General features: G+C 44.9%; 3 protein-coding genes across 4 annotated transcripts in view; 1 reads left to right on the top strand and 2 right to left on the bottom strand.

The window, feature by feature from the left end:
• USP10 (ubiquitin specific peptidase 10) overlaps nucleotides 1-7,497 on the bottom strand; it is a 32,872-nt gene extending 25,375 nt beyond the window's left edge. Inside the window, exon 1 of one of the 2 annotated variants that reach the window (XM_083514055.1) lies at nucleotides 6,968-7,497. In XM_083514055.1, the coding sequence (XP_083370181.1) occupies nucleotides 6,968-6,988 (21 nt within the window). In that variant the 5' untranslated portion in view covers nucleotides 6,989-7,497. The remainder of the gene's footprint in view (nucleotides 1-6,967) is intronic. The other variant, XM_083514056.1, reaches the window with a different exon arrangement.
• Nucleotides 7,498-9,840: 2,343 nt separating this feature from the next.
• Nucleotides 9,841-11,956, top strand: LOC310711777 (NF-kappa-B-activating protein-like). Its single transcript, XM_083514033.1, has one exon. It carries the CDS (start codon nucleotides 10,065-10,067, stop codon nucleotides 11,073-11,075), a length of 1,011 nt encoding a protein of 336 aa, XP_083370159.1. The 5' UTR covers nucleotides 9,841-10,064; the 3' UTR covers nucleotides 11,076-11,956.
• Nucleotides 11,957-15,097: 3,141 nt separating this feature from the next.
• On the bottom strand, nucleotides 15,098-24,060 carry KLHL36 (kelch like family member 36). The gene is made up of 5 exons (XM_083512529.1): nucleotides 23,931-24,060; nucleotides 21,158-21,239; nucleotides 19,075-20,148; nucleotides 17,762-17,919; nucleotides 15,098-16,616 (listed from the first exon to the last, which is right to left on the bottom strand). Exons 2-5 carry the CDS (start codon nucleotides 21,218-21,220, stop codon nucleotides 16,061-16,063), a joined length of 1,851 nt encoding a protein of 616 aa, XP_083368655.1. The 5' UTR covers nucleotides 21,221-21,239; nucleotides 23,931-24,060; the 3' UTR covers nucleotides 15,098-16,060.

Here is a 24,060-nt window from a genome sequence, read left to right as displayed (position 1 = left end):
CCCCTGAAAGCTGTTGCAACCAAAGAACTGCCAGAAGCAAGAAGATAAAGTCAAGCTGATGTGGTTTTTGTTTTTGTTGTTGCCCAGCCATTTTCCATAACAAGACTTGATGTGCAATGTCTCAGGCTAGTATGCAGAAGCCAAGGTTTCTGGACAGATGCTACAGGTAAAGGTATACTTGAGGGCATACTATGGCCTTTCAACTTTGGCTGCAATCCTAACACAACTATGTGGGAGTTAAGTTTCACTGAAACTAGAGGTACCGGTACATATTTCCAAGTACACATTTACAATCAGAATGCACAAGCTTGAAAACACATCTACACTAACTAACAGCAAGGATATAAATTTTTGTCAACTGTAAGACTACATTTTATAAAATGAAGGTTGTTTATTTGACTTACCAAAATGTTTTGAGCAGGTAGGTTATTTATTGAACATGTATCTTGCCTTTCCACTTTTGCTAACTTATTTGCTAGGTAGTATATGTTATCCTAAATTCAAATGTTAGGATTTAACTGCTTTGCTTTTGCATATTGAACTCCGAAATAAACTTCTATGTAGCTTTCTGACAGCTGCTGCTCTCCTGTCATTTTCTGCCATTTGTATGCTACTGCAAAAATGCTTGAGTGGCTGGAATTCTCTCCCCCCCCCCCAAGTTTCTAAACACTCTAAAAGGGTGAGGGGCCCCATTTTCAGGAATACTGGTCTAAACTCCAAGAAAATCAGCAGCCTTCCTAGCAGCGTCTACTTGATGCCCCCTAGCCTTAAAATATAGAAAAATTGCTATATACAGAACAGCATACTCTAACAAATGATGAATGTTTTCATTTAGTTCCAGAAATGCTCATGTTAATATTCTGCTTTTTAAAATTAATTGTACTACTGTAACAGCTTAAAAACCCACATATCTGTGCTATACAATGACTAGAATAATCACAGTGGAACAAGATCCTTTAATATGAATAACAAGGGAATTAACAGACTTCAGGTTCAGGCATATTTGCCTAATAAGTATGAAGAATGAAAAATCCTGAAAATCAGAGAGAAGCTATACTAAGATAAATGAGTGAATCCTGCAGACTACTTTTTAAAAAATGTGATCTATTTTATCAAAGTTATTCAAGCAAGAAAAGTTAAGGTGTACACTTAGTAGTTTGAGAATGAGCCTGTTAAGGAAATTTTAAGCCAAAGAATCCGCATTGAAATCAAAGACTCTAAACTAACAAATTGAAGTTAGCCAAGCCTGAAGATCAAACAATTAAAAGAACATGTGCCACTTACTTCAGTGGGATCATTCTAACCTAATGCAGTATTTAAAGAGATGTTGCAAGTGAACAGCTGACAGGTTATAGGTAGAAATCAATTTACAGCAACTATCATTTTGTAATTTCAACATGGTTGCAGGACCTGCACATGGACAACTTAAGAAATGTATAGCAAGAATAATTAATGTGGTGCCATATAGATGTTGCTATACAATGGCCATCCATCCTTGCATACTAGCTATGCTGGTCAGTGCTGGTCAGACACTCTCCAACATCTAGAAAGCACCATGTTGGCTACACCCGCAGCCTATAACTTACATAAATGTCATCTCGAACATAAATTTGCTAGGAAGTCTTTTGCAAACCACTAGCTCTCAAATTCAATTCCACCCCCATCTGCTATACAGGGAATGGTAGTAATACTAGTCTAGTTTACAGAACCGTTGTTAGAGACTGCAGACCTGACTTTTACCACTTGCCTGTTACTACATTACAGTCTATTGTGCCACTGCTATCATTGCCAAATGGTGTCCTTAATTCCAAATACAGGCGACTCCCTACTTATGAGTGGGTTGTCTTCTGGGCACCACACGCATAAGTGAAATGTGTGTAAGTGGAGAGCCTGCTGCAATACGGCTTCCTGCCCACCATTTTGGAACCCTTGGACTCCTTTTCTTTTAATAGCTTTTTAAAAATTTATTTCTGGACTTTTGGCTCACTGGCGTCCTCTTGAGGCTCTGGGGAGAGTCTCCTCATGAGCCACAAAAACTTTCCAGCTCTCTCCCACAATTTCAGGTTTGAATTGAATTATTTGACATTTTTATTTCCCAGTGCCACATGTATACATCGTCGCACATGAGTTGATCACGCATAAGTGGGGGGATTCCTGTATTAGACTGCTGCAGCTATTCATCCATGTACACAAACTAGAAGCTGCTTCATTTTACCAAGTACTGAGATAATGCTTTTAAACTTCCAAAAACCAATATAAGTGATCACTATTACTAATTGGTCAGTCCTTGAAGTAGCAAAGAGCAGCATGTTCATGAGTCAGTTGGGACACCATTATACCCACATGCAAACATGTCACCTAATTGACTTCTTATAACCAGGAACAAATCTATGACAAACAAGAAACATTACTGCACACAATGCCCAACAACCCTGAGAAGCAGATTAGGCTGAGAGATTGTATCTTGTCTAAGGCCATCTACTGAGCTTTGCAGTTGTTCATTTATGTGAACCTTGGCTTCTTCTAATCAAATCTAACACTATTTATTAAAAGATTTCTATCCTACCTTTCAGGACAATCACTCTAGCCACTGCACCAGATACAAACTACAAAGAATCATGTCCATGAGGTTTCTCTGGCATTAAATAAGTCTAATTGCTTATTACTAAAATAATGTACATAATGGCTTCAACTATAACACCTTCTATTGCAGTAGAAATTAAAGCCTTGTGGAAAGTTCTGAATTTTGAATCCAATGACAATATTTTAATCTAACTATTAAAATTGCTAGAAATGCAAATGCACACTCCCTTTCAGGTGTTCAGAACATCCTGTTTAGCAAAAAAAAAACTTTAAATGAGACTAGTTTAAGGCATGTTTCTCTCATTCTTTATGTATTTTGAAAGGTTTAATATCATCTCTATAAACTTTTCCCACTATCAATCAGTACAGGCAAAATGCTGCACAATCTCCAAATTATGCTGTCATAACACCAACCATAGCTAGCACCAAAACGAAAAGAAAGGGGCAAATTTATATGCAAGAGAGGCCACACATGCCTGCAAGAGCTCTGGGGCTCTTAACCATGATTAGAAGATCAAGTAACAGTTTATGGGACACACACAGCCAGATCTACACCAATACTAAGGGGAGGGTTGAAGGGTACTGCCTTTTAAAAACAAACAAAAACAAACAAACAAACAAACAGTTGACAGGGTAAATACTGGTATAGCCACACCAACCATGGCCCACACTCTTTACTTTCACTTAAATGTTACATGGACTCTATATGGACAGTGTATCTACACACTTCAGTGATAGAACAGCTGTTTTGAATGTAGATGGTCCCAGGTTGAATCTGGCATCATTGGATAGCCTGAGAAGGACCCCCAATCAATAGGGCCACTGTCAGTCTGTGCAGGCAATATTAAGCCAGATTAATCAATCCAAATTTCTGCCCCAAAGCAGTGGTACCTGGAAGAAAAATGGCTCTGTTACACCAGCTCTTAGACTGGTGCAGCAAGGAGGCCAGATCAGGCCATTTTGGTGTTTGGTCTAGCTTCTGTCTGTCCATCCCTTGGGCGGGAACACTTTGGTGTTACTCACTAGCTGAAGCTCATCCAAATCCCTCTACAGTGGTACCTTGGGTTACATACGCTCCAGATTACAGACACTTCAGGTTACAGACTCCGCTAACCCAGAAATAGTACCTCGGGTTAAGAACTTTGCTTCAGGATGAGAACAGAAATCGCGTGGCAGTAGCATGGTAGCAGCAGGAAGCCCCCATTAGCTAAAGTGGTACCTCAGGTTAAGAACAGACCTCCAGAACGAATTAAGTTCTTAACCCGAGATACCACTGTATAGCATGGCAGATATGCAGTTTGGACTGCTCTATAAAGCAACTTCCTACAGGAACATAGTAAGCTACTTTATACCAACGGAAACCACTGAGGTTGTTTCCAATATTAGTTCTACCCAACCAAGAGTAAAATATTTGAAATTAATGGACATGATGAACTTAGACCCATTAAATTCAATGGGTCCGCTCTGAGTAGAACTAACCTTTTGTTCACCCATGGTCCATCTAGCGAATATTGTCAACAGTTACTGACAGCAGCTTTGCAACATTTCAGACAGAGTATTTTCCCTGGAAAGGCCAGGGTTTGATCTTAGGCCCTTCTGCACACAAAGCAGATACTCTACCACTGAACTATGGCCCCTCACTGTAGAAGTTAAGCCATGCCCAAAAGACTAGCCAGAAAGAATGTATACAGACTATAGGTGTCATTTGTGTTTAATATATATCCCACGTCAGACAGGGACACACTACTAAAAACAGCCTTCCCGAACTGAAGCCCTCCAAATATTTTGGAGTCCAACTCCCATCTGCCTCAGCCAATATGGCCATGCTGGTTGGGGATGATGGAAGCTGTAATTCAAAACATATGGAAGGCAGCAAGTTGGAGATCTAGATGAACTGAATCATTCTGGGCGTCAGTAGCCAAACAGTAGAATGGGGAACAGCACTTTATTTCAGAAGTCTTTGATGAGAACAAAAAGCTAGGGGAAAACCAAGTAGAACAGTAAAATACAACCACAAAATGCCTACACTCATGTTTTGCTTGTCATTTACTATATCTTTCAAGGCACTGGCCAAAGATCCTCTACAGATTTATTAAAGAGCCAAAGTCAAGCATTAGACCCAAACTGCAAAGTAGTAACAGTTCCAGATCGAAACAACCAGGCATTATACATAGCAGAATTCAGATTATTATGTAGAAGATACCATGTGTCTCAGTTCGAAGACTCATATCCAATCTCTTTTTCCCCCTGAAGTATCAAGTTATATTTTCTAACTAGCCAGACAAAGATTCATTGCAATTGTACCTCATGTTCAATATTAATCTCCCCTCCAATTTTCTCTGTGAAAACAGGCACTTAGTATTTGCCACTGCCTTACCCAAAACAAAGGTCTCCTAGAAAATAACTTGGGAATGGGAAGGGGTTTGTATTACTCCATCTACAAACCAAGACATCAGATGAATCCCAAATCTAGAAATTTGATACAAAACAAGTTATACTGGCATTTAAGTAACATTTTCTCTCTCTTGAAGAGATAACCTTGTTTCTTTGAAATCCCAGGCGTCAACATGATCCATCATATTAAGATGTTTTTTATATATATATAGGTCAGACTACTGGGTACTCTAGGGTGTGAGTCACCTTCATCCATAGTCTGTGACATAGCTGCTTTATGCAAGTCATACAAATTCATTTTACTAAAACAATGTCCTTGTCCTTCAGTGTCCAGCATAGTGTGTCCAGATCCTCCACTTTACTTTAGTGAAGCTGACTGTAGACTGTTTTGCAGTCTTGTAATGTTTTCAGGAAGGCCTGAATGTGGAGAATCCTGCCTCAACACAAGTTTTTTCAATTACATGAACTTTAGATGAAAGTTCTATGAGCAAAAGAAATCTTCCCAGTTACTTGTGTGTCCTATGTATACCCCATGTATTCACCTACTACCAGAGTGCAACAAACAAGTATAAAACTACTCGCAATTAGCACCTGTCCAATACTTTTAACTCTCTTGCATGTCTGGCAGTCTGTGAGCAAAGACTAAAACTTCCAAGTTAAGCATGTGAGAACTAAAGAGTGAATGAATGGATGCAAGTCTGTGGGCACTTTTTTTGCAATTCCCTCCCCTCCTCTACAAAAAGCAATGCCTACTTTCAGTGTTTCCCTACCTTCTGCACTTGTTGCCTCCATCACTGGTAAAATTCCATTTCTTACCTCCAAAGTTAATCTACCCACCCACTTAAAAAGGTATAAAGACTGAGGTTACAACCTCATGCACACTAATCTAGGACCAAAGTCCTATTATGAATGTAGTATAATTCACTTCCTAATAATAATAAGCCTGCTCAGGGATCAAGCTGGAATCAGCCCCAGCTAGCATGGCCAGTTATCAGGGAGATGGGAGTTATAGTCCAATAACATTAGCAGTAAAATTCTTCTATACCTGAACCCAGGGAAACTTACTCCTAAACAACAACAAAAGTAAAAGGTGCCTGGCTGAAAAGCTGTAACAATCCTATACACCCTATGAGGCTCACTCTTGAGTAATATCACTTGAGTATATCACTTTACCTATAGATAAAACCCTATGGCTGAACCTAGGGAGACTTACTCCCTCAAAGCACGCTGTTGGGTTTGCTACCAGCGCACTCTTACCCAGGAGCAAAGTCTCATGACTGAATATTGGCAAGTTTCCCTAACCTGCTCAGAGAATCAAGCTGCAAAGCTGCAACAGCACAACCCCTCCTCCAGCTTTAAACTGCGAGTTAAAACAAAACAAAATGGGAAGTCCTACCAATGGGTTTTATTCTCCGAATAAAGCCGCTCAAGCAAATTCATCCTTACTAATGTATCGATGAAACCCCCCTACCCATGTGTGCTTGAAACTCGGGAGGGGGTATAAAATCCCGCACACACAATATTTTAGGCGTGCTCTTCCATTAAGGTCAATGGAGAGATCTCTCCCCCCCCCCCAACACCCGCAATTTCTTCTTTCCTGCTCAATTCCAAGTAAAGTGTGCAATGGGATGGCTGCCTTTAAACCCCTCGCCTGGCTGTGCTCCTCCGCGAGCACGCGCGCCCCCCCCACCAGCCCCTCCTTTTCATCATGTACAGAGAGAGAGGCGCCCCGTGGCTTAGCGGGGAGAAAGCCCTCCCGCCACAAACCGCTCGCTCGCCATGACACACACACACGACGCGATGAGCCTGCAGAAATCGGCCGGGTAGGCCCAGCCCTTGCCAAGCCAGGCACACACGCAGCGTGCTCCTGCCCTGAGGAGGAGGAGGAGGAGGAGAGGCCTGGCCGGGCCACAGCGCGGAGGGGAAACCCCTTCAGGCAGGGAAAGGGAATAAAAGGTGGCGGACTCCGGGCTCGGCTTGAGGCGTTTACCTGCGCGCCGTGGACGGCCATGGCGCCCCCGTCCCCGCTCGGCGGGGGAGGCGGCGGCAGCAGCGAGCTCAGCGTCTCCCTCAACGCCTCACGCTGCTGGCCCCGCCGCCGCCATCTTCTCTCTTCACGCACACACACCACACAGGAGAGGGCGGGCAGCGCGAGGCGGGGCGGACAGCTGCGCCTGCGCAAAGGCGCGAGCGCACCTAGTCATTCTGGCTCACGCCGCGCGCTCCAGCGTCTGTCCCTATCGCGCGCGCGCGCTTTGACAAAAAAGGTCTCTTGTCGAGGATCTCGCGTTCCTTCCCCTCGCGCGCGTGCGTACTCGGGGGTGGCCCGAGATTGACAGGAGGGAGGGAGGCGCAGGCGGACACGTTTTTGCGCGCGCGCAGCTGCTTCGGCAAGCGACCGCGAGAGAACGAAGCGGGGGTTGGAAGAAAAAAAAAGCAAGGCGGAGGCAAACGGGAGACTGGTGATACATTACGCATGCGCAGCTCTTCCCTACTATTGCGCTGGGATAAAGGCAAATCAAAGCTGCTGAATGTGAGGGAAAAGGCGGGGCGGGGGTGAGGAGGATTCTGCGCGTGCGGCCCTCAAGGCGGGGAAGGGAAAGAATAAAAGTGCATTCTGCGCGTGCGTAGTTCGACCGCCAAACTCGAGAGCGCGCATTGGGCTTGCTGTATCAAGAGATGAATGAATATTCCGCGCGTGCGCAGCACTGTCAAGGGGCGGGATTGGGCGGTTCCGTTTGGTACGCATGAGCAAAGAAATGCTGAAACGCTTGTGCTGCGCAGGCGCAGTGTTAGGATTGTTTCAACATAGTGGGCGGAATGTGAATGAATGAGCAGGAAAGCAACACTGACAGTTGTGGATGGTGCTTTTTCTTGTTCTTATCTTGCAATTATATCTTCAGTTATAATAATATATATACACACAACCGAAACAAAACTAATCCAACAGGTGCAGCAGGCGGCAGATTTATGGATCCTAGTTCTATAAATGGCCAATGCGTTTGGAGGAAACTGGTTTGTCATGGGGCGCGGTGGTCACATATATTGCAATTCCTCAAAAAAAATGCTGTAAAAGCAACCATTGTTCTACTGATTCTGTGCTGCAGGCAGGCTACTGCTACAACCAGTGTGGGTGAAGGAAACCTGGGTTCAAATTCCCACTTGCCATGAAACATACTGGTTGATCTTGAGCCACCTGCCTTTTCACAGGGTTGTTAAAATGAGAGGGAGAATCACACACTAGGCTTCTCAGAGGAAGAGTTGGATCAAATCTTATCAAATAAATCAGTATTTTAAAACTAAACCACCTTGGGGGCCTGACAAAAAGTGAAATATAAATGCAATAAACACATTTACTTTATGCTTATTAGTTGTACTTTGTATCGTATGTATATGCTGTGTCATTCATTTCTGTGTAATGTTTTTATAAAGGGGAATGACATATTTTAAAGGCATATATTTTTTTATCTGCCTTTCCCAAGGTCCAGGGAGGCCTGCAAACAATTAAAAGCAAATTATACATTGATTCATCCACTGGATGTAGTGGAGACCCATTCTGTTGGCTCAGATGAGAGGATTGCAGCTTGGTATTAGGCTCCATAACTCCCTGAACTCTTTCAGTTCAAGCTCCCCATTCTCAGAGCAACTATGTAGCTTAAGAAAGAGGCCCCCAAGTTCCTTTGTCTTATAGTAGGGAAGATATGGCTGCATTTGGTAGAAGATCAGTGCCTCCCAAGCCATTTCCCCCACATACCATTTGAAAATTGCTGAAGGTCTTGGCAGACCACATAATTATTTTTCTCCTGTTTGGGTAATTGTAATGTACTGTATGATTTTTAATTGTATTTTAACTGCTTCTTTTATTTCTTATATATTGCCCTTTATTGTATGGCAATTTGAATTCCATAAAATTCAAACTGTAATACAATAGAATACAACGTTTATAAAAGCAATGGATATACAATTAAAAAGCAACATGAATCTTTCACTGCAATGGATGTGCCATCTCCCATCTTTGGCCTCAAACCCAGGTACCCAGCGGCACCGCAGACCACATGAATTGATGCTCACACACCACAATTCGAGAACCCTTGCACTACTAGGTAAAAACTCCCAAAAGTCTTCAAGGGAAGCACCACAGGGAGCATTTATCAGTAGTCAAACCTGCAGTTTATAAAGCACAGATCGGTATTTCAAGTTCTCAAGAAGGGTACAACCTACACAAGAAACAGTACTGGTTGAAAGCACTCTTAACCACTGCGGCAGCCTGCCAAATGAAAACTCCCAGGCTACCTGTTCAGTTAGGAAAACTGAAACTTCATTGATCACAGGCAAATATCAAGGCAGTCCAGATGTCTGCATGTTTACATTATTATTACAGTTTTTTGTGTTTACTGCACCAAACTAACACAATGTCCCATTCTGAGGGGTCCGGGGAGTGGGCAGAGTTATTACCAGTCAAATCCTTGCATGGGCATAGCTGTCAACTTTCCCCCTTTTTTAAGGGAAATGCCTTTATTCCGAATAGGATTCCTCGCAAGAAAAGGGAAAAGTTGACAGCTATGTGCATGGGTGGGAAGATAAATTAGGGGAGGGAAACCCATTTATTTTAAGTTATATAGCTTGTTCCAGGTGAAAAACATTAAATGCCTGTTAGAAAGTGGGTGTGGTACAGGGTGCCTAAATTGACAGGTGATTTCCTTAACCATGTCATGTCATGTGCTCCAGCTACAAAGGATTCGGCAAGAAAACAGGGGCTAGGCCTCCCCAGAATGGTGCAATTAGCAACAGAGACAGCCTGGCTGGCTTTATTAAAGGGAACTCCCCAAAAATAACTTTAGTGAGAAATGTATTAAAAACACTAATTTGTGGGAGGGGCCAAGCTGTGTTGCAATGGATTGCTCGTCCCCTCGGTGGCTCACATCTGTGGATTTCTCCCTTTTTATTGAGGGCTAGGGGGAAGAGAAGGCGAAAATGGGGGCCCCTCCCTAGGAAAGGCTCCTTCTCCATTAATAAAGGTGTGCAAACAGCAATCCGGAGGCGCTGCTTCCGCTCCTCGACGCAACGGAGGCACTTCCGCCGAGGCCATGGCGCCCGTGTCCCGCTCGCGGAGCCCAGCGGAGACGCCGCCCTCGCGGCGGCAGCGGAGCGGCAGCTCGACCAGCCCGTCCCCGCCCAGGTCTAGCCGCTGCAAGAGTTCCCGCGCCCGGTCCCGATCCCACGATCGCGGCAGCAGCGGCGGGTTTCGTCAGCGCCCCGGGCCCCCTCACCCCTTCGGGCCCCGGCCGGGCCCCGAGCACTACGGCAAGGAGCAGGAAGAGTCGCTGAGGCAGAGGCGACTGAACGAGAGAGAGAGAATAGGTGAGCTCGGAGCACCCGAAGTTTGGGGGGTCTCGCCCAAAGTTCCCGACCGGGACTCTGATGAGCACACCCCTGCAGAAGACGAGGGGGGTGCATCTAAAAAGAGCAGCTCCTCTGGTTCCAGCTCAGAAGAGGAGCAGAGGAAGAAAAAGAAGAGGAAGAAGAGAAAGGCTGCTTCACGTGAGGAGGGGGGAAAGAAAGCCAAGAAGAGGAAAAAGAAGCATAGGAAAAAGAAGTCCAAGAAAAGAAAGAGTAAGAAAAGCAGGGAGTTGAGCAGCAGCGAAGACTCGGATGGTGATCAACAGCAAGAGGGGGATCTCTGGACTGAGAGAGTAAGAAATGCAGATGGGGAGGGCTTCATAGGACCAGAAGCTCCCATTACCCATGCCTCTCAAGAGGACCGACCCCTGAACTATGGGCACGCTTTACTCCCCGGCGAAGGCGCTGCCATGGCCGAGTATGTAAAAGCTGGGAAACGCATCCCTAGGAGAGGTGAGATTGGCTTAACCAGCGAAGAGATTGCGTCATTTGAGAAGTCTGGCTACGTGATGAGCGGCAGCAGGCACCGGAGAATGGAAGCTGTGCGCCTGCGGAAGGAGAACCAGATCTACAGTGCAGATGAAAAGAGGGCCCTGGCATCTTTCAACCAGGAGGAGAGGCGGAAGAGGGAGAACAAAATTCTGGCAGGCTTCCGAGAGATGGTCTACAGGAAAACCCAGGGCAAAGATGACAAATGAACTGGATGCTTCTTCTTGTGTATATTGACAAGCGGCACCTGTTAACAGCGATCTGCAAACGGGTGCCCAGCGTCATAGCCCGACTTGCAGGGCATACTCCAGGCTGAACTTCAGAAAATGGTTTGTGTGTATCAAATAAGAACATTGACAGGTGTATGTGGACAGCCCGGTTTCGTCAATTTGCTGCATTGTGTTGCCAGCAGCAGGAGGACAATGGTCTAAATGAAACAAGGCGTGCTCTCTTGCAAACCTTCCCAAAATATTGCTAGGAATCCAATATATTGTGCCAGTTGGTGACTTCAAAAAACACTTTGTAAAATCCTGAGCAGCAAACCAAGACTTATGCAACTGAAACTTGGCTTTGTTTAAAATCCTTTGCTAAGAGAATGTTGGGTTTGAGCCGCAGAGAGAGTGGATCAAAGAGATCTTCCTCTCACCGCTACCTCCTGAAAATTCAAACACCTGACCACCTAATTTCAGTTCCTAGGGAAAACGCTAAATATACTTGTAATTTTTGGTAGAAGTTAGGCCAGCTCCAGCTTCTTTTTCACCAGTAGGTGCACCTTGTAAACATTCCCGTTTTTCTGTTATGCTCACAAAACATAAACCTTTGGTCTGATCTGGCAGGTCTCTTCTGATGCAGTGCTGACATGCGTGTCGTCTTCAAAGGGCAATGAATTCAAAATTTATGACTACATGGTATAACCACTTCTTCTTTGCAAATGGTTTGTGAAGTTGGTTCACAAGCTTGTAGAATTAAAACATGCCCAAATGGAAAGCGGAGAAGAAATCGGAGTCAGCCCATGTTTAGTGTTTATACTAGAAAAAGGTTTATAAATGTATTCAACTCCAGCTATGTTAAACTCATTCTAGTACATGAATTAGTTATCAGATATTTCTCTCTCTCCTACAGATAACTTGGTATGTCTTTTAATGACAGAATTTCTTATTTTTAATTTTTAAAATGAAGCTTTTTCATGGGGTGAACACATCTTTAGAGAATCAGAAGCACTAAGTTATTCTTTGTATTTATTTTCAGTCGCTCCTTCCAAGTAGCCCTTCCAGGTCTGAGAAACAGGAATAAATCCCTTAACTCGGGAATGGAAACCTGGCAACCTCCAGATGTTCAGACTACAACTCCCTTCCTGACCACTGGCCACACTGATGGGATCCCACAGCATATGGAGCAAGGGGGGGGAGGGGCAACTGGATCTGCCCAGCAGGCCTGATAGTTATCTGCTTCACCCACCCTGCAGGCCAAATTTCACAGGTGGGTAGGGCTCCACACCTATAAATCACCTGGTGTCAGGCAATACTTTTTTGCCCCCATGGTTGAAAGCAAACTGTGCAGGCAAATGCATAGCCTGCAAGTGCCTTTTAAAGCACTCCATCAGACCTGATGGATCAGCGGGGCTCATGGAGGACTTTGCACAGGGCTTTGCAGACATCCTCAATCAGGTGCCTGCAAACCTTTCAGCTGAGCCAGGTTGGTGTGGTTTGACTGAAATGGCCCTCTGAGCCCATTGTAGATGCCTCACAGCTCTAATTACGTCTGCAGGTCAGAGATAACTTACCCCTGATCTAAATGGTCTTTGTTCTTCGTCCTTTCCTTAACAAGTACAGTGGTGCCTCGCAAGACGAAAAGAATCCGTTCTGTGATTCTCTTCGTCTAGCCGTTTTTTCGTCTTGCGAAGCAAGCCCATTGACGGATTAGCGGATTAGCGCTATTAGCGGCTTTTAGCGGCTTATCGGATCAGCTGATAAGTGGCTTAGCGGCTTAGAAAAAGGGGGGGAGGGAAAAAAACCCGCAGGAACTCGCAAGACATTTTCGTCTTGCAAAGCAAGCCCATAGGAGATTCGTTTTGCGAAGCACCTCCAAAACGGAAAACTCTTTCGTCTAGCGAGTTTTCCGTCTTGCAAGGCATTCGTCTTGCGGGGCACCACTGTAAATACTTCAGCCATTCAATTTATTGTTCAGCAGCCATGGAAAAACCCTACCCATCTTGATTCCCAACCCGGGGTGAAGTAGTCATGTTGATCTATATAGGTACAGGAATCAGCTCTGTTAGCACATCACCCAAATTTGGCAGTGATTAAAACCATATCCTGTGCATGTCATGGACAGGTCTTTGAATCATGCCCCGTGACCATCATGCATCACTGGTGATGACAAAAAGATATCCCACAACTCTGGGGGCTGGTTGAGTTTGGCTGTAGAGGTAAGCAGTTCTGTGGTTGCAAAGTCCTTCTTAAAGGAGCGGGAAAATGACATCTGACAATGAAGGAAAAACAAGCTTGGCTTCAGATTTGTTTCTTGCTACAACTCCCACAGAAGCTCCCTCTGATTGGCTCCCCAAGGCTCCATCACTCCAATCACAGTTGTTTCCATGCCTCTCATTTCCATCAGCAGCTGGACTGCCAATCTTGGTTCCCATATTGGATTAAAATAAATAAATAATTAGGCAGCTGTAGCTGAGTTATGTGCATAAACCATCAGGGATGGGGAGATCTCCGGGGCTGAGAATGTAACTAGCCCTATTAGCAAATTGAGTGACACAGATTTACATATGGCAGAGGCTATTGCAAAAGGAGGCAAAATCTGGCAATACTTTAGGGCAGGGACGTCCAACTCCCAATAGACTGTGATCTACTCACAGTATAAAAAAAACTCGCAGTGATCTACCCATTGTCGTAAAAAGACTGGCAGTGATCTACCCAAAGTCGTGGAGCTTTTTTTGTAAGCCAAAGTTATTGCTTTTTTGCTTTTTTGTAACGAGATCACTGAGGGGCCAGAGATCTACCAGGAACACCCCACGATATACCAAAAGATCGCGATCTACCTGTTAGACATGCCTGCTTTAGTGTATAGACATATTTGACTCTGGGTGGGCTCAAAAAAGTGGATGGAGAAAAGGTTTTCTCCCTCTGTCCTAACACTAGAACTTATAGGGATCCAATGTTGGGAGATTCAGGACAGATAAAAGGAAGTACTTCTCCTCGCAGCACATAGTTAAACTATGGAACTCACTGCCTCAATTGCCTCAATGGTTGTAGGCAATAATGTTTCTGAATACCAGTTGCTGGAAGCTGCAGGAGGGGACAATGCTCTTGTGCTAGGGTCCCGCTTGCACGTTTTCTACAGGCATCTGGTTGGTCACTATGAGAACAGGATGCTGGACTAGAAGGACTGTTGGCCTGATCCAGCAGGCTCTGCATATGCTCTTATGTAATTAGGACTTGTTAAAGTACTGTTACTTAGAAAGGTATTTGATAGCGCATTCGCCTTTCGGTTAGGCTGGCAAACTGGTCTTGTTTTAGAAGAATGGTAGTCACCGGTGGCGCTGTGGGTTAAACCACAGAGCCTAGGACTTGCCGATCAGAAGGTTGCCGGTTCGAATCCCCGCGACGGGGTGAGTTCCCGTTGCTCAGTCCCAGCTCCTGCCAACCTAGCAGTTCAAAAGCACGTCAAAGTGCAAGTAGATAAATAGGTACCGCTCCGGCAGGAAGGTAAATGGCGTTTTTCCATACGCTGCTCTGGTTCGCCACCTAAACATTAGGAAGAACTTCCTGACAGTAAGAGCTGTTCGACAGTGGAATTTGCTGCCAAGGAGTGTGGTGGAGTCTCCTTCTTTGGAGGTCTTTAAGCAGAGGCTTGACAACCATATGTCAGGTGTGCTCTGATGGTGTTTCCTGCTTGGCAGGGGGTTGGACTCGATGGCCCTTGTGGTCTATTCCAACTCTATGATTCTATGATTCTAAGTGGCTTAGTCATGCTGGCCACATGACCCAGAAGCTGTACGCCGGCTTCCTTGGCCAATAAAGCGAGATGAGCGTTGCAACCCCAGAGTCGGTCACGACTAGACCTAATGGTCAGGGATCCCTTTACCTTTACCTTTAGCCACCTGACAATGCAAAGGTATGTAATTGCTTTTTCCAAGGCAAGATTTCACAACAAAGTTATCCACACTGCCTGGGAAAGCCCCAGTGTAACACACTCCCAAACAGAAATGACAGGACTATAATTATGCATCGGAAGCTTTAAGAGTAATTAACACACCAGGTGACAAGCTACAGGCTAGGTATTAGCAAAAATGTGTCTCATTTAAAAATGATACAAAAGGTTTCAAAAACTCTTAGAAAACAGACTTTCATTGTCTGGAGTGGGAGGGGGAATCTTCCCCACCATGTCATTGAGACTCCATCCAAATGGCAGCATTTAAGTTCTTATAAAATGTTACAGTAGTACATTTGTATAAAATAAACATACTGGCTGATGGACACAGATGGACCATTCAAGCCAAAGACAAGTGACAAGGGCCTCAATGCAGCAGGAGACAAAAGCAATGTTTCCTTGTTTCAGGTAACCGACCCAGTTGCTGGAATATACCAGTTACTTACTCCAGAACAATGTCCCATTCAAGCTTGGGAGACTTTAGCAAATGCAGCTTTTAATACTCGGCACACCTGAATTTTTAAACACAAGTAACCCTCACTTCGCTCTCACTTCAATGCTTTCCTCATACTTCTGTCTGAATAGGGAACACACATATTGCCCACAATTAAAGGCATACCTCCCAACTTGTAGCTACACTGGATGAGTGAGAATTGAAGGACAACTCTTTGAATTACCGTTCCGTTTTTTTTAGGACAACCTGCTTTTCTCTCAACTCCTGTCTCCTTCCTTTGATTTCTAAACAGATGTTCCCAACCACCATTTTCTACATACATTTTACCATTTCTTCTACTGGATTCTGTTCAATAATGACAGTCCCAAGAACAATATGGCATTAACATTCAACTGCCTTTCCTGGAACCATGTAGATATTTCATCATCAGAAATCACCCAGTCCAACTGACAAGGGGGTGGGAGGAACCCTTTGTTGTAGTTTTATGAAAGTTTCCAAAGACGTTTACAATGCTATATAAAATATGATTAGAGGTTTGGTACACATTCTTTCTCCATGGCTGAACTGCCCAAAAGTTTGTCATCTCCCTTGATTCTGATGCCGTTTCATTTTTGGCCTTTTCTTTTTCTCTTCTGATCTTGGTTTTAACGCGCACACACAAGCAGAAACCCCAGCAATTGCTTTTGGAAGATCAATTCCTTTTTGCCACTTGTTCTTCTCTTTGTTGTACACCTGGACGGTTCTGGAGAAGACAGTGTCCTCCCAGCTATAGCCACCAAGGATGTAGATCTTGCCTTGCCACATGGCCACTCCAGATTCACTGTTGGCTTGCAGCAAGGGTGCCACTCTGGTCCACTGATTGCACTGTGGACTGTAAGACTCCACAGCCAAAATGTCAAAGCGGGTCATCGTTTCGAGGTAATCGTCACTGCCGCCAATGGAGTAAATGTCATCCTCCAAGGTGCACATGCTGTGCCAGCCGCGGGCGGTGATCATCGGCCTCTTCTCTTCCCACATGTCGGTGCGATAATCGTAGCAGAGCAGATTTTTGCGATAGGGGCCGATTTGGTAATCGTGGCCTCCTGATATATAAACCAAATCATTGTGGGCTGCGCCAGCATGGCCATAAGTAAACCTAGGACAGAAAGAAAGGGGGAGGGGGAAAGATATAATCAGTTGTGGGGTTCCCTTCAGGGTCCAGAAGGAAGCCCTTTCAATCAAGATGAATACTTTAGAAATCCTACTAAACTATAAAGTACTGTTATCGTAAAAGTAATAGTGGTGGGAGAGGTAATAATAATAGCCTACAGGATACAACACTAATGGTGTTCTGGTCCTGAATAGGGGCCCACACAATGCAGAAAAGCAGGACATTTACTTTCAGCACCAAGGAGAGCTCCTAGTGACCCACTTTCTCCTATGAAGGCTGGAGGTGAAGTCTTTTCAACCTCAGCCTCCCATGCACCTCTCCTAGGCTCCTGGCTCTCAGCGCCAAGTAGACCTCCTAGTGACCGACTTGCCCTTTAGCGGGGCTGGAGGTGACCTGAGGCTTTCTAAGCCTCTGACTACTGTCCACAACCCCTATGCAATGGCCCCTTTGTTTGAGGAAATACAGACAAAAAACTCTGCTTCTCTTGTGTGCCATGGCCTCCCACATGGACCCGATTCAGTGTCCCGGTCTCTGCTGGATTCCACTGCCATGACTCCTGGTTACTGCTGAGTTCTGCAAGCCAAGAGATCAAATTCCACTTTGCCCCTGGACAGTCTGAGGATCCTTACAGCTTTTCCTTTGAATTGCCACCACAATGAGTAAGAGGCAACAAGCAAACCACTTAATTTTGCAACTTTTTCCAGGAAACTCACATTGTTCTTTTTGCAACATAAAACAGCCTTCCTCAACCTGGTACCTTGTTGGACTCCCAACTTCCACCAGCCCCAGCCAATATGACCAGTGGCCTGGGAGGATGGTAGTTATACTCCAAGAACATACAGAGGGTGCTGGATTGAGTGAAAGCCAAAATAAAACAAGGGTGGGGGGTAATCTTCAGCCTGAGACCCCATTCCCTTCTGGAAAGCCTTCCAGGACTCACCTGCCACTAGCGGCCACGGCAAGAGGTGAAACACACATACACTATACACATACTTGACAACTGCAAAGCAGGGACATGGCTTGGGGAGGATTGATATTGAGGTTTGGAGGGCCAGATCTGGCCCCCAGACCTGAGGTTCACATATACACCCCCATGTGAATGATCGTCTCCAGATCCTGATCCATGTTACCTTGGCAAGCCTGCTACATAGGTCCATGCATCTTTCTCCGGGCTGTAGATCTCAACAGATGAAAGCGCTCCATTTTCGTTCCTTCCACCGACAGCCACTAGCATGCCCTTGATGGCAGCCAGATAGAAGTCTACACGACGCTGCCTCATGGAAGCAAGCTGTGAACGAAAAGGAAGCCCCACGACCTGAATAGTCATATATAGACACACACACACACACACGTATGTATGTATGTATGTATCATTTTTTTATTTATGATTTTCAGTTATATTCATTTCAATAGTTTTACGGTCATTTTAACATTTCAATACTTGACTTCCTTCCTCCTCTTTCTAAGGTTCCTTAAATTTATTTTTATCATTTCCTGCATATTCTAAATTAACTTACAGCCAAATATATTTTTGATGGCCAGACAATAGTTTAGAAAACAGATTGGCTTACAACAATGTCTAGATTAGGCTATTCTAACCATATCAGAAGAAAGATATATTCAAGAAGCCTGATTAATTCAATAACAGATGTATCCATTTACAGAGAGGCACCCAAACCCCATCCTCACTTGAACGTCTCTCTTGATGAGAACAGGAAATCAAGGAGTTAGTAAAACAGAAGTGACTTGCTACAGGGGAGAGATTGTTGGAACCATCGAGGAGGAAGAATTTGACACTTGTATTTAAAAAATGTAAAAAAGCTTTGATGAATTTATTCAGAATTTTGTACTGAAAAACTCTAGAAAGAAGCTATTTTAATTTAATATACAATGTAAGTTTTGCTTTATTTTGAAATATTTTTATTTTATTTTGTGGTTTAGTATTTTGAATTAACTAGGAGCGGGAACACAATCTTTTCAGTACTCAGGGCCTCCCAAGCTCTTTGAGTTACTTACTTCCTATAATAAACTGCTTTGTTATTTTCTTACTCCACAAACATCTCTGTGCATGTGCTTGCAACAGGTAAAGTCTACCTCTACCCAGACTCACAAGCCATACAAGGCACTCTCTGCCTATCAAAGCTCCAACACCACCCCTCACCCCAATTTCTGACCTTTCTTAGAGAACAGTGCCTCATTTTCTCAGTCTTCTATGCACCACCACGAATGCTAAGAAACTGCTCCCCCCACCTCCATTGAATCTGGAGGGGCATGATATATTGCAATATGGAAACCAGATTCCACAGTTCACAGCATAAGCATTGCTGCACAGATGGCTGCACTCCTTGGTTTTCATGTTTTAAGGACAGAAGTCTTTTACCTTCTGCTAAAAGCATAAAATTTTACAAGAACATATATGTGCCCATTGCAGCTGAAGCCTCACCTTTATCCAGTGGTTACACCGAGGGTCATACCTATATAGAAGATTGGAGGCGGCATCCCCGCCATTGTCACGTGAAAAGCTTCCTCCAGCAATGAAGATGAACCCTCCAAGCACTGCAACGCAGTGGTGGCTCCGCGGAGCAGGGAGCGGTGTTTCCCTCACCCACTGCCCCGTTTTGGTGTCCAGGAAGCAGGTGTCGTCACTCAGCTCCAAGCAATTTTCCGACACCTCCCCGCCGACGAAGAGGAGCTTTTCGTCACTCGTGCGGAGAGTGGTCCGCTTGTTCTGAAGGACCGGCTGAGCCGCGACATTGTTGTGGTAGTGGACCGCCTCTTCGACGAAGGTCTCACAGTTGGTTTCTTTTGAGAGGAGGGAGCAGACGGCCGGCTTGACGCGGTGCAGCAGGTCGCTCTTTGGTATCAAGGGGAAATGGATGTTTTCCAAGACGGAGTAGGCCTCCCTCTCCCTCTCTGGGGACTGCGTCAGCCACTGCAACGCGGCCTGCAGCAAGTCATGCTCACATTCCTGCTGGACGTCGTCACTGCCCAGGTACTGGCACAGCTTCTGGATGGAAATGTTCTGTAGGAAGTGTGGCGTGAAAGACAGCGTGCCAAAGTTCCTCAAGATGAAGGAATCAATGTACAAGTCCAGGCGCCTGAGGTTGTAGAGAGAGGCTAGCTCGTGCAGGTACAAGTAGTTCTCCTCGTTGACCTCGTTCTCCAGGTACTCACAACAGAAGTCAACCACTTTCCAGATCTGCAGCAGGTGGGCAGTTTCCAAAATGTAATCGATGTTGCCACCATCGAGGGAGAGCTCGCTCCCATACAGGAAGTCCACGATGGCTTTGAGGCCAACGTAGGATGCTCCAAAGAGCTCCACCTCTTTCTGGTAGGCTTCCCGCATCCCAATGGTGAACATTGAGTTGAAATAGTCACTGCAGACCGCTAAAATGTTCCGATGGGCGGGGACCCTCTGCTCGTCTGCAACCAGAACGACGTCACAGAAGAGGCCCCGTTGCCTCTGTTCGTTCAAGCTCTGAAGAACTAGGCTGGAGTGGTCAGCCCATTTGTATACCTGAAAGGAAGAGAATGGGTGTCAAATTGCTATTCACCTGAGGGGTAATAAATCTATGAATTTATCTGGCAGAGGGCCACGCTCCCTCGGAGGTCATCCTTTGGGAGCAACATGGCAGCACAGGGAGTGGTTCCAGAGCCACCTCACACTCTCTCTGTTTATCTCTTAAGAAGACCACCGCCCTTCCATCTCTTTCTTATGGGAGAATCAAGAGGGAGGGAGGAGAAAAAGCAAATACAGCATGGAGTTATCTTAGGAGAGAGAAAATGCTGGGTAGTGATGATCTTAACTGGCTGCCACCTTCCTGGTATATGCCTGGAATTAGGCAGGGGGTCACACAAAGCCCTGCAGTTCCAGGTTGGCCATTTGCCCCTCTCCTGGGCAGTTCAGGAGAGCTACATCTCAGAGTGGATGCTATGCATGCAGAAAGTCCCTCGTTGAATACCCAGCTTCTCCAGGTAGAACTGGGAGAAAACTCTGTACAAGGACCAATGGTTTGACCAATATGGCAGCTTCCTATGTCTCTTGGGAAGGGTCTTAGTTCAGAAGGGGAGCACCTGCTTTCCAGGCAGAATGTCCCTGGCATCTCCAAGTAGGGATGGGAGACGACCCTGTCTGAAACCCTGGAGAGCTGTTGCCAGCCAGTAAGAACTGCAGTAAGCTAGATGAATGAATGGTCTGGCTCAATATATAGCAGCTTCCTAAGAGACAGTGGTCTCCTCATCAGACAACAGCACTATGAACTAGAGTTAGACATTTATGGATCAAAGCAACTTCTAAAAGCAACCATCCTTGTTTCTTTTTCTTGGGCAAGAGACCTGCGAATAAATCAGCACATGTGGAAAATAGGAGAGGTTTTTTTCATATATAATTTGAAAACCACTACATTCCACATGTAAAATGGGCGTTAATTCTGGGGTATTAAACAGAGAAATGCAAGTCTCCCATATCTGTGGGAGAAGTTCCAGTCTGCCAACGTAACAAGCAATACATGCAAAAAGTCGCAGACCTTTGAGGATTCGCTTATCTTGTGTGGGCGAGAAATCCTTGCTTGTCTTGTTCCTTCCATCATTGTGCAGCTTCTTGCAGTCCTATGAGTGTGGAAAACAAAAAACAAATTAACAACCCAGTCACCTTTGAAAGAGAAAGAAAGATGAACTCTAATCATGGGGGCCTAGAATACAGTCAAGGAGTTTAAGTTTCAACTTTAGTCAGTTGCTTAGATTTGGAGTGGGAAACCCTTTTTGGGACTGAGGGCCACACGGAATTCCAATAGTGGGTGGGACCCAACTGAAAAGTGGGTGGGGCCCTACCCAGGAGCAAGCCCCACTGAGTTCAAGGGGATGTGGGTATAGGATTGAAACCTCCATTGAATAAATCAGATAAAAATTTACCTCCAATGTTGTTTTTTAAACAGATAATATTGTTTAAAACTGCAGGCTGCAAATACCATCTTAAATGCCACCCTCTTCAGTGCAATAAAGAAGTGAAAATGAAATTGTTTTTAAGGATATGAAAAGTTTTGCAAGCTCAGGACAACAGCTTAATCAATTTATAGTGCTATGCTATGGTCCTTTGCTATGCAGTAGGTAGTCTCCTACACATAGGATTGTACCAAAAGTCTCATAGGTTTCATTGACAGGTTAGCCATAATCAGGAGGTTCCCAAAAGGTTTCCCCATCATAAAGTTAGAAAGAACCACAAAGGTCAACTAGGCTATCTACTTGCTGATGCAAGAAATCTGCTGCTATAGCATCTGCAATAGGTAGCAATCCAGCTTCTGCTTAAAATCCTTTAACCAAGGACAGTCCACCACCTTCCAAGGCAGCCATTATTTGGCAGGCAATTCATTCCCCCCCCCCCTTTGCAGAATATTTCAACTGCCAGAGAGGAGGGTGCATTCATTCCTGACATCATTCCTTGGAATCATGGCACAGCCTTTCCACTAGAATGAGAGTAATACAATTTTAAGGAGAATAAATTTAGCAGGGGCCAGAGATCTACACACACACACACACACACACAGAGAGAGAGAGAATTAGCCATAGATAAGACTGCAATCCAATGCTGTTTATAAGAATAAACAGCACTGAACACAGTGAGTCTTGTTTTTGCATAAGTCATGTAATAAGAGTTTAACCAAAATATCAGTTTGTGAGAAGAGGGCAATGAGTAAACTGGAACATATGAAGCACAATATATATATATATTTAGTAGTTTTTTCCACTTAAAAATTAAACCAATTTATACTATTTTTTTTAAAAAAAAGAATTGCACTGAAGACTAATTTCCTCAAGAGAACTGTGCAGCCCAATGAGGCATTTTAGTCAAGGCCCAGCATCCAACTGCCCCTCAGCTAAATTTCACTGAGTGACAGTCTCTCTCTCTCATTCTAACCTATATCACAGGGTTATTGTGAGGTTAAAGAAGAAAAGGGGAATAATGGGTCATGTATCCTGACTTTAGATATACGTACGTACGTATGTATGTATGTATGTAGGTATATGTGTGTGTGTGTCTACCTATCATCTATCTAAAATAGTTGCAATCCTGTATCCAATTCTGTAGTCACTTAAATCAAACTTAATACTTACTTCTGAGTAAAGGTAAAGGGACCCCTGACCATTAGGGAGCAGCCAGTGTACGGCTTCCGGGTCATGTGGCCAGCATGACTAAGCCGCTTCTGGCGAAACCAGAGCAGCGCACAGAAATGCCATTTACCGTCCTGCCAGAGTGGCACCTATTTATTTCCTTGCACTTTTTGGCGTGCTTTCAAACTGCTAGGTTGGCAGGAGCAGGGACCGAGCAACGGGAGCTCACCCCGTCACAGGGATTTGAACTGCCGACCTTCCAATCAGCAAGTGCTAGCCTCAGTGGTTTAGACTACAGTGCCCCCCACGTCCCTCTACACATATATAGGACTGCACTGTTAACAAGCAAGCCCAGTTCTATGTGGTTTCCTTCTAGGTAACTACATATAGGACTGAAGCCTATTTTGGATTGCCCTTAGAGGCGTAAAAAGAAGATTTGAAACCAAAACATGTAAAAGAAAATGTCCTTAACAAATATTTCAGCATTCTAGGCAGTTAAGGATGACATTTTCACTAAACTAATGTGTTAGTTTGCTTTTAGGTTTTGAAATTAACAGTGCAGTCCCAGACCTGTTTACTTGGGACTAAGTCCCTCTGATATCAATAGGGGTTACTCTCATAATGTAAATGGGCACAGTTAACAAAGTTGATTAATCTGACCCTTTCAGAAAAGGAGGAGGGAATAGTGGGTTCTCCTGGCTTGTCCTAAACCCGAGCCTGTTCTGCAAAGCCAAAGGAAAATAGGGAAAGGAAGTTGGTGAAAGAGGCAGAAAGGGGAATTCAAATTCAGCAACTCCAATGCATGGGGGGGGGGATAAGTGGGGGGGGGGGATAACCCAGTAAGCATGTGGCTGGGGAAAAACAAAACATCAATCTTAAAAGTGCCCAGGAAGGGATTGCAACACGCATATCCTGCCCAGAAAACAGCCAATGGGAATCGGCCTTCACACACACACACACACACACACACACACACACACACTTTCCACCACGCTTCCAAAGCTCTGCCGTCACCCCAAATCTGCCCAACCACGCTGAGAGTCAATTAACATCACGGGGTAGGGGGAGGCAGCCGATGGTGAGGCGGGTTTGCTGCTGGGCTCAGGGGCTCGAGGCAGCGGGAGTTTCCCATCATGCTTCGCCCCGAGCATCTCCCCAAGGAGGCGCCGAGGGCCCTGCTGCTGCTCTTACCGCAGGGCTCAGGAGCGCTGCCGCTCTCGCAGCCGCAGAAAAGGCTACATTGCTCGCCTCTTCCTCTCGCAGCCATGTCTCCCTCTCTCTGTCTTTTAAATCATCCAGGAACTGTGGCCCAGATTGAAAG

The sequence above is a fragment of the Podarcis liolepis genome, assembly GCF_965112155.1.
Source record: "Podarcis liolepis genome assembly, chromosome: 7".
Lineage (NCBI taxonomy): Eukaryota > Metazoa > Chordata > Lepidosauria > Squamata > Lacertidae > Podarcis > Podarcis liolepis.
This window is presented reverse-complemented; position numbering and strand designations above follow the sequence as displayed.

Bases quoted from the DNA above. Each gene is read 5' to 3' on its own strand.
- KLHL36 (XM_083512529.1), bottom strand. From the start codon at position 21,220: ATGATGGAAGGAACAAGACAAGCAAGGATTTCTCGCCCACACAAGATA. The intron at 20,149-21,157 runs GTCTGCGACTTT...TCTTCCTTTCAG, and splicing joins AGATAAGCGAATCCTCAAAG to GTATACAAATGGGCTGACCA. The intron at 16,617-17,761 runs GTAACATGGATC...TTTCTGTCCTAG, and splicing joins TATGTAGCAGGCTTGCCAAG to GTTTACTTATGGCCATGCTG.
- LOC310711777 (XM_083514033.1), top strand. From the start codon at position 10,065: ATGGCGCCCGTGTCCCGCTCGCGGAGCCCAGCGGAGACGCCGCCCTCG.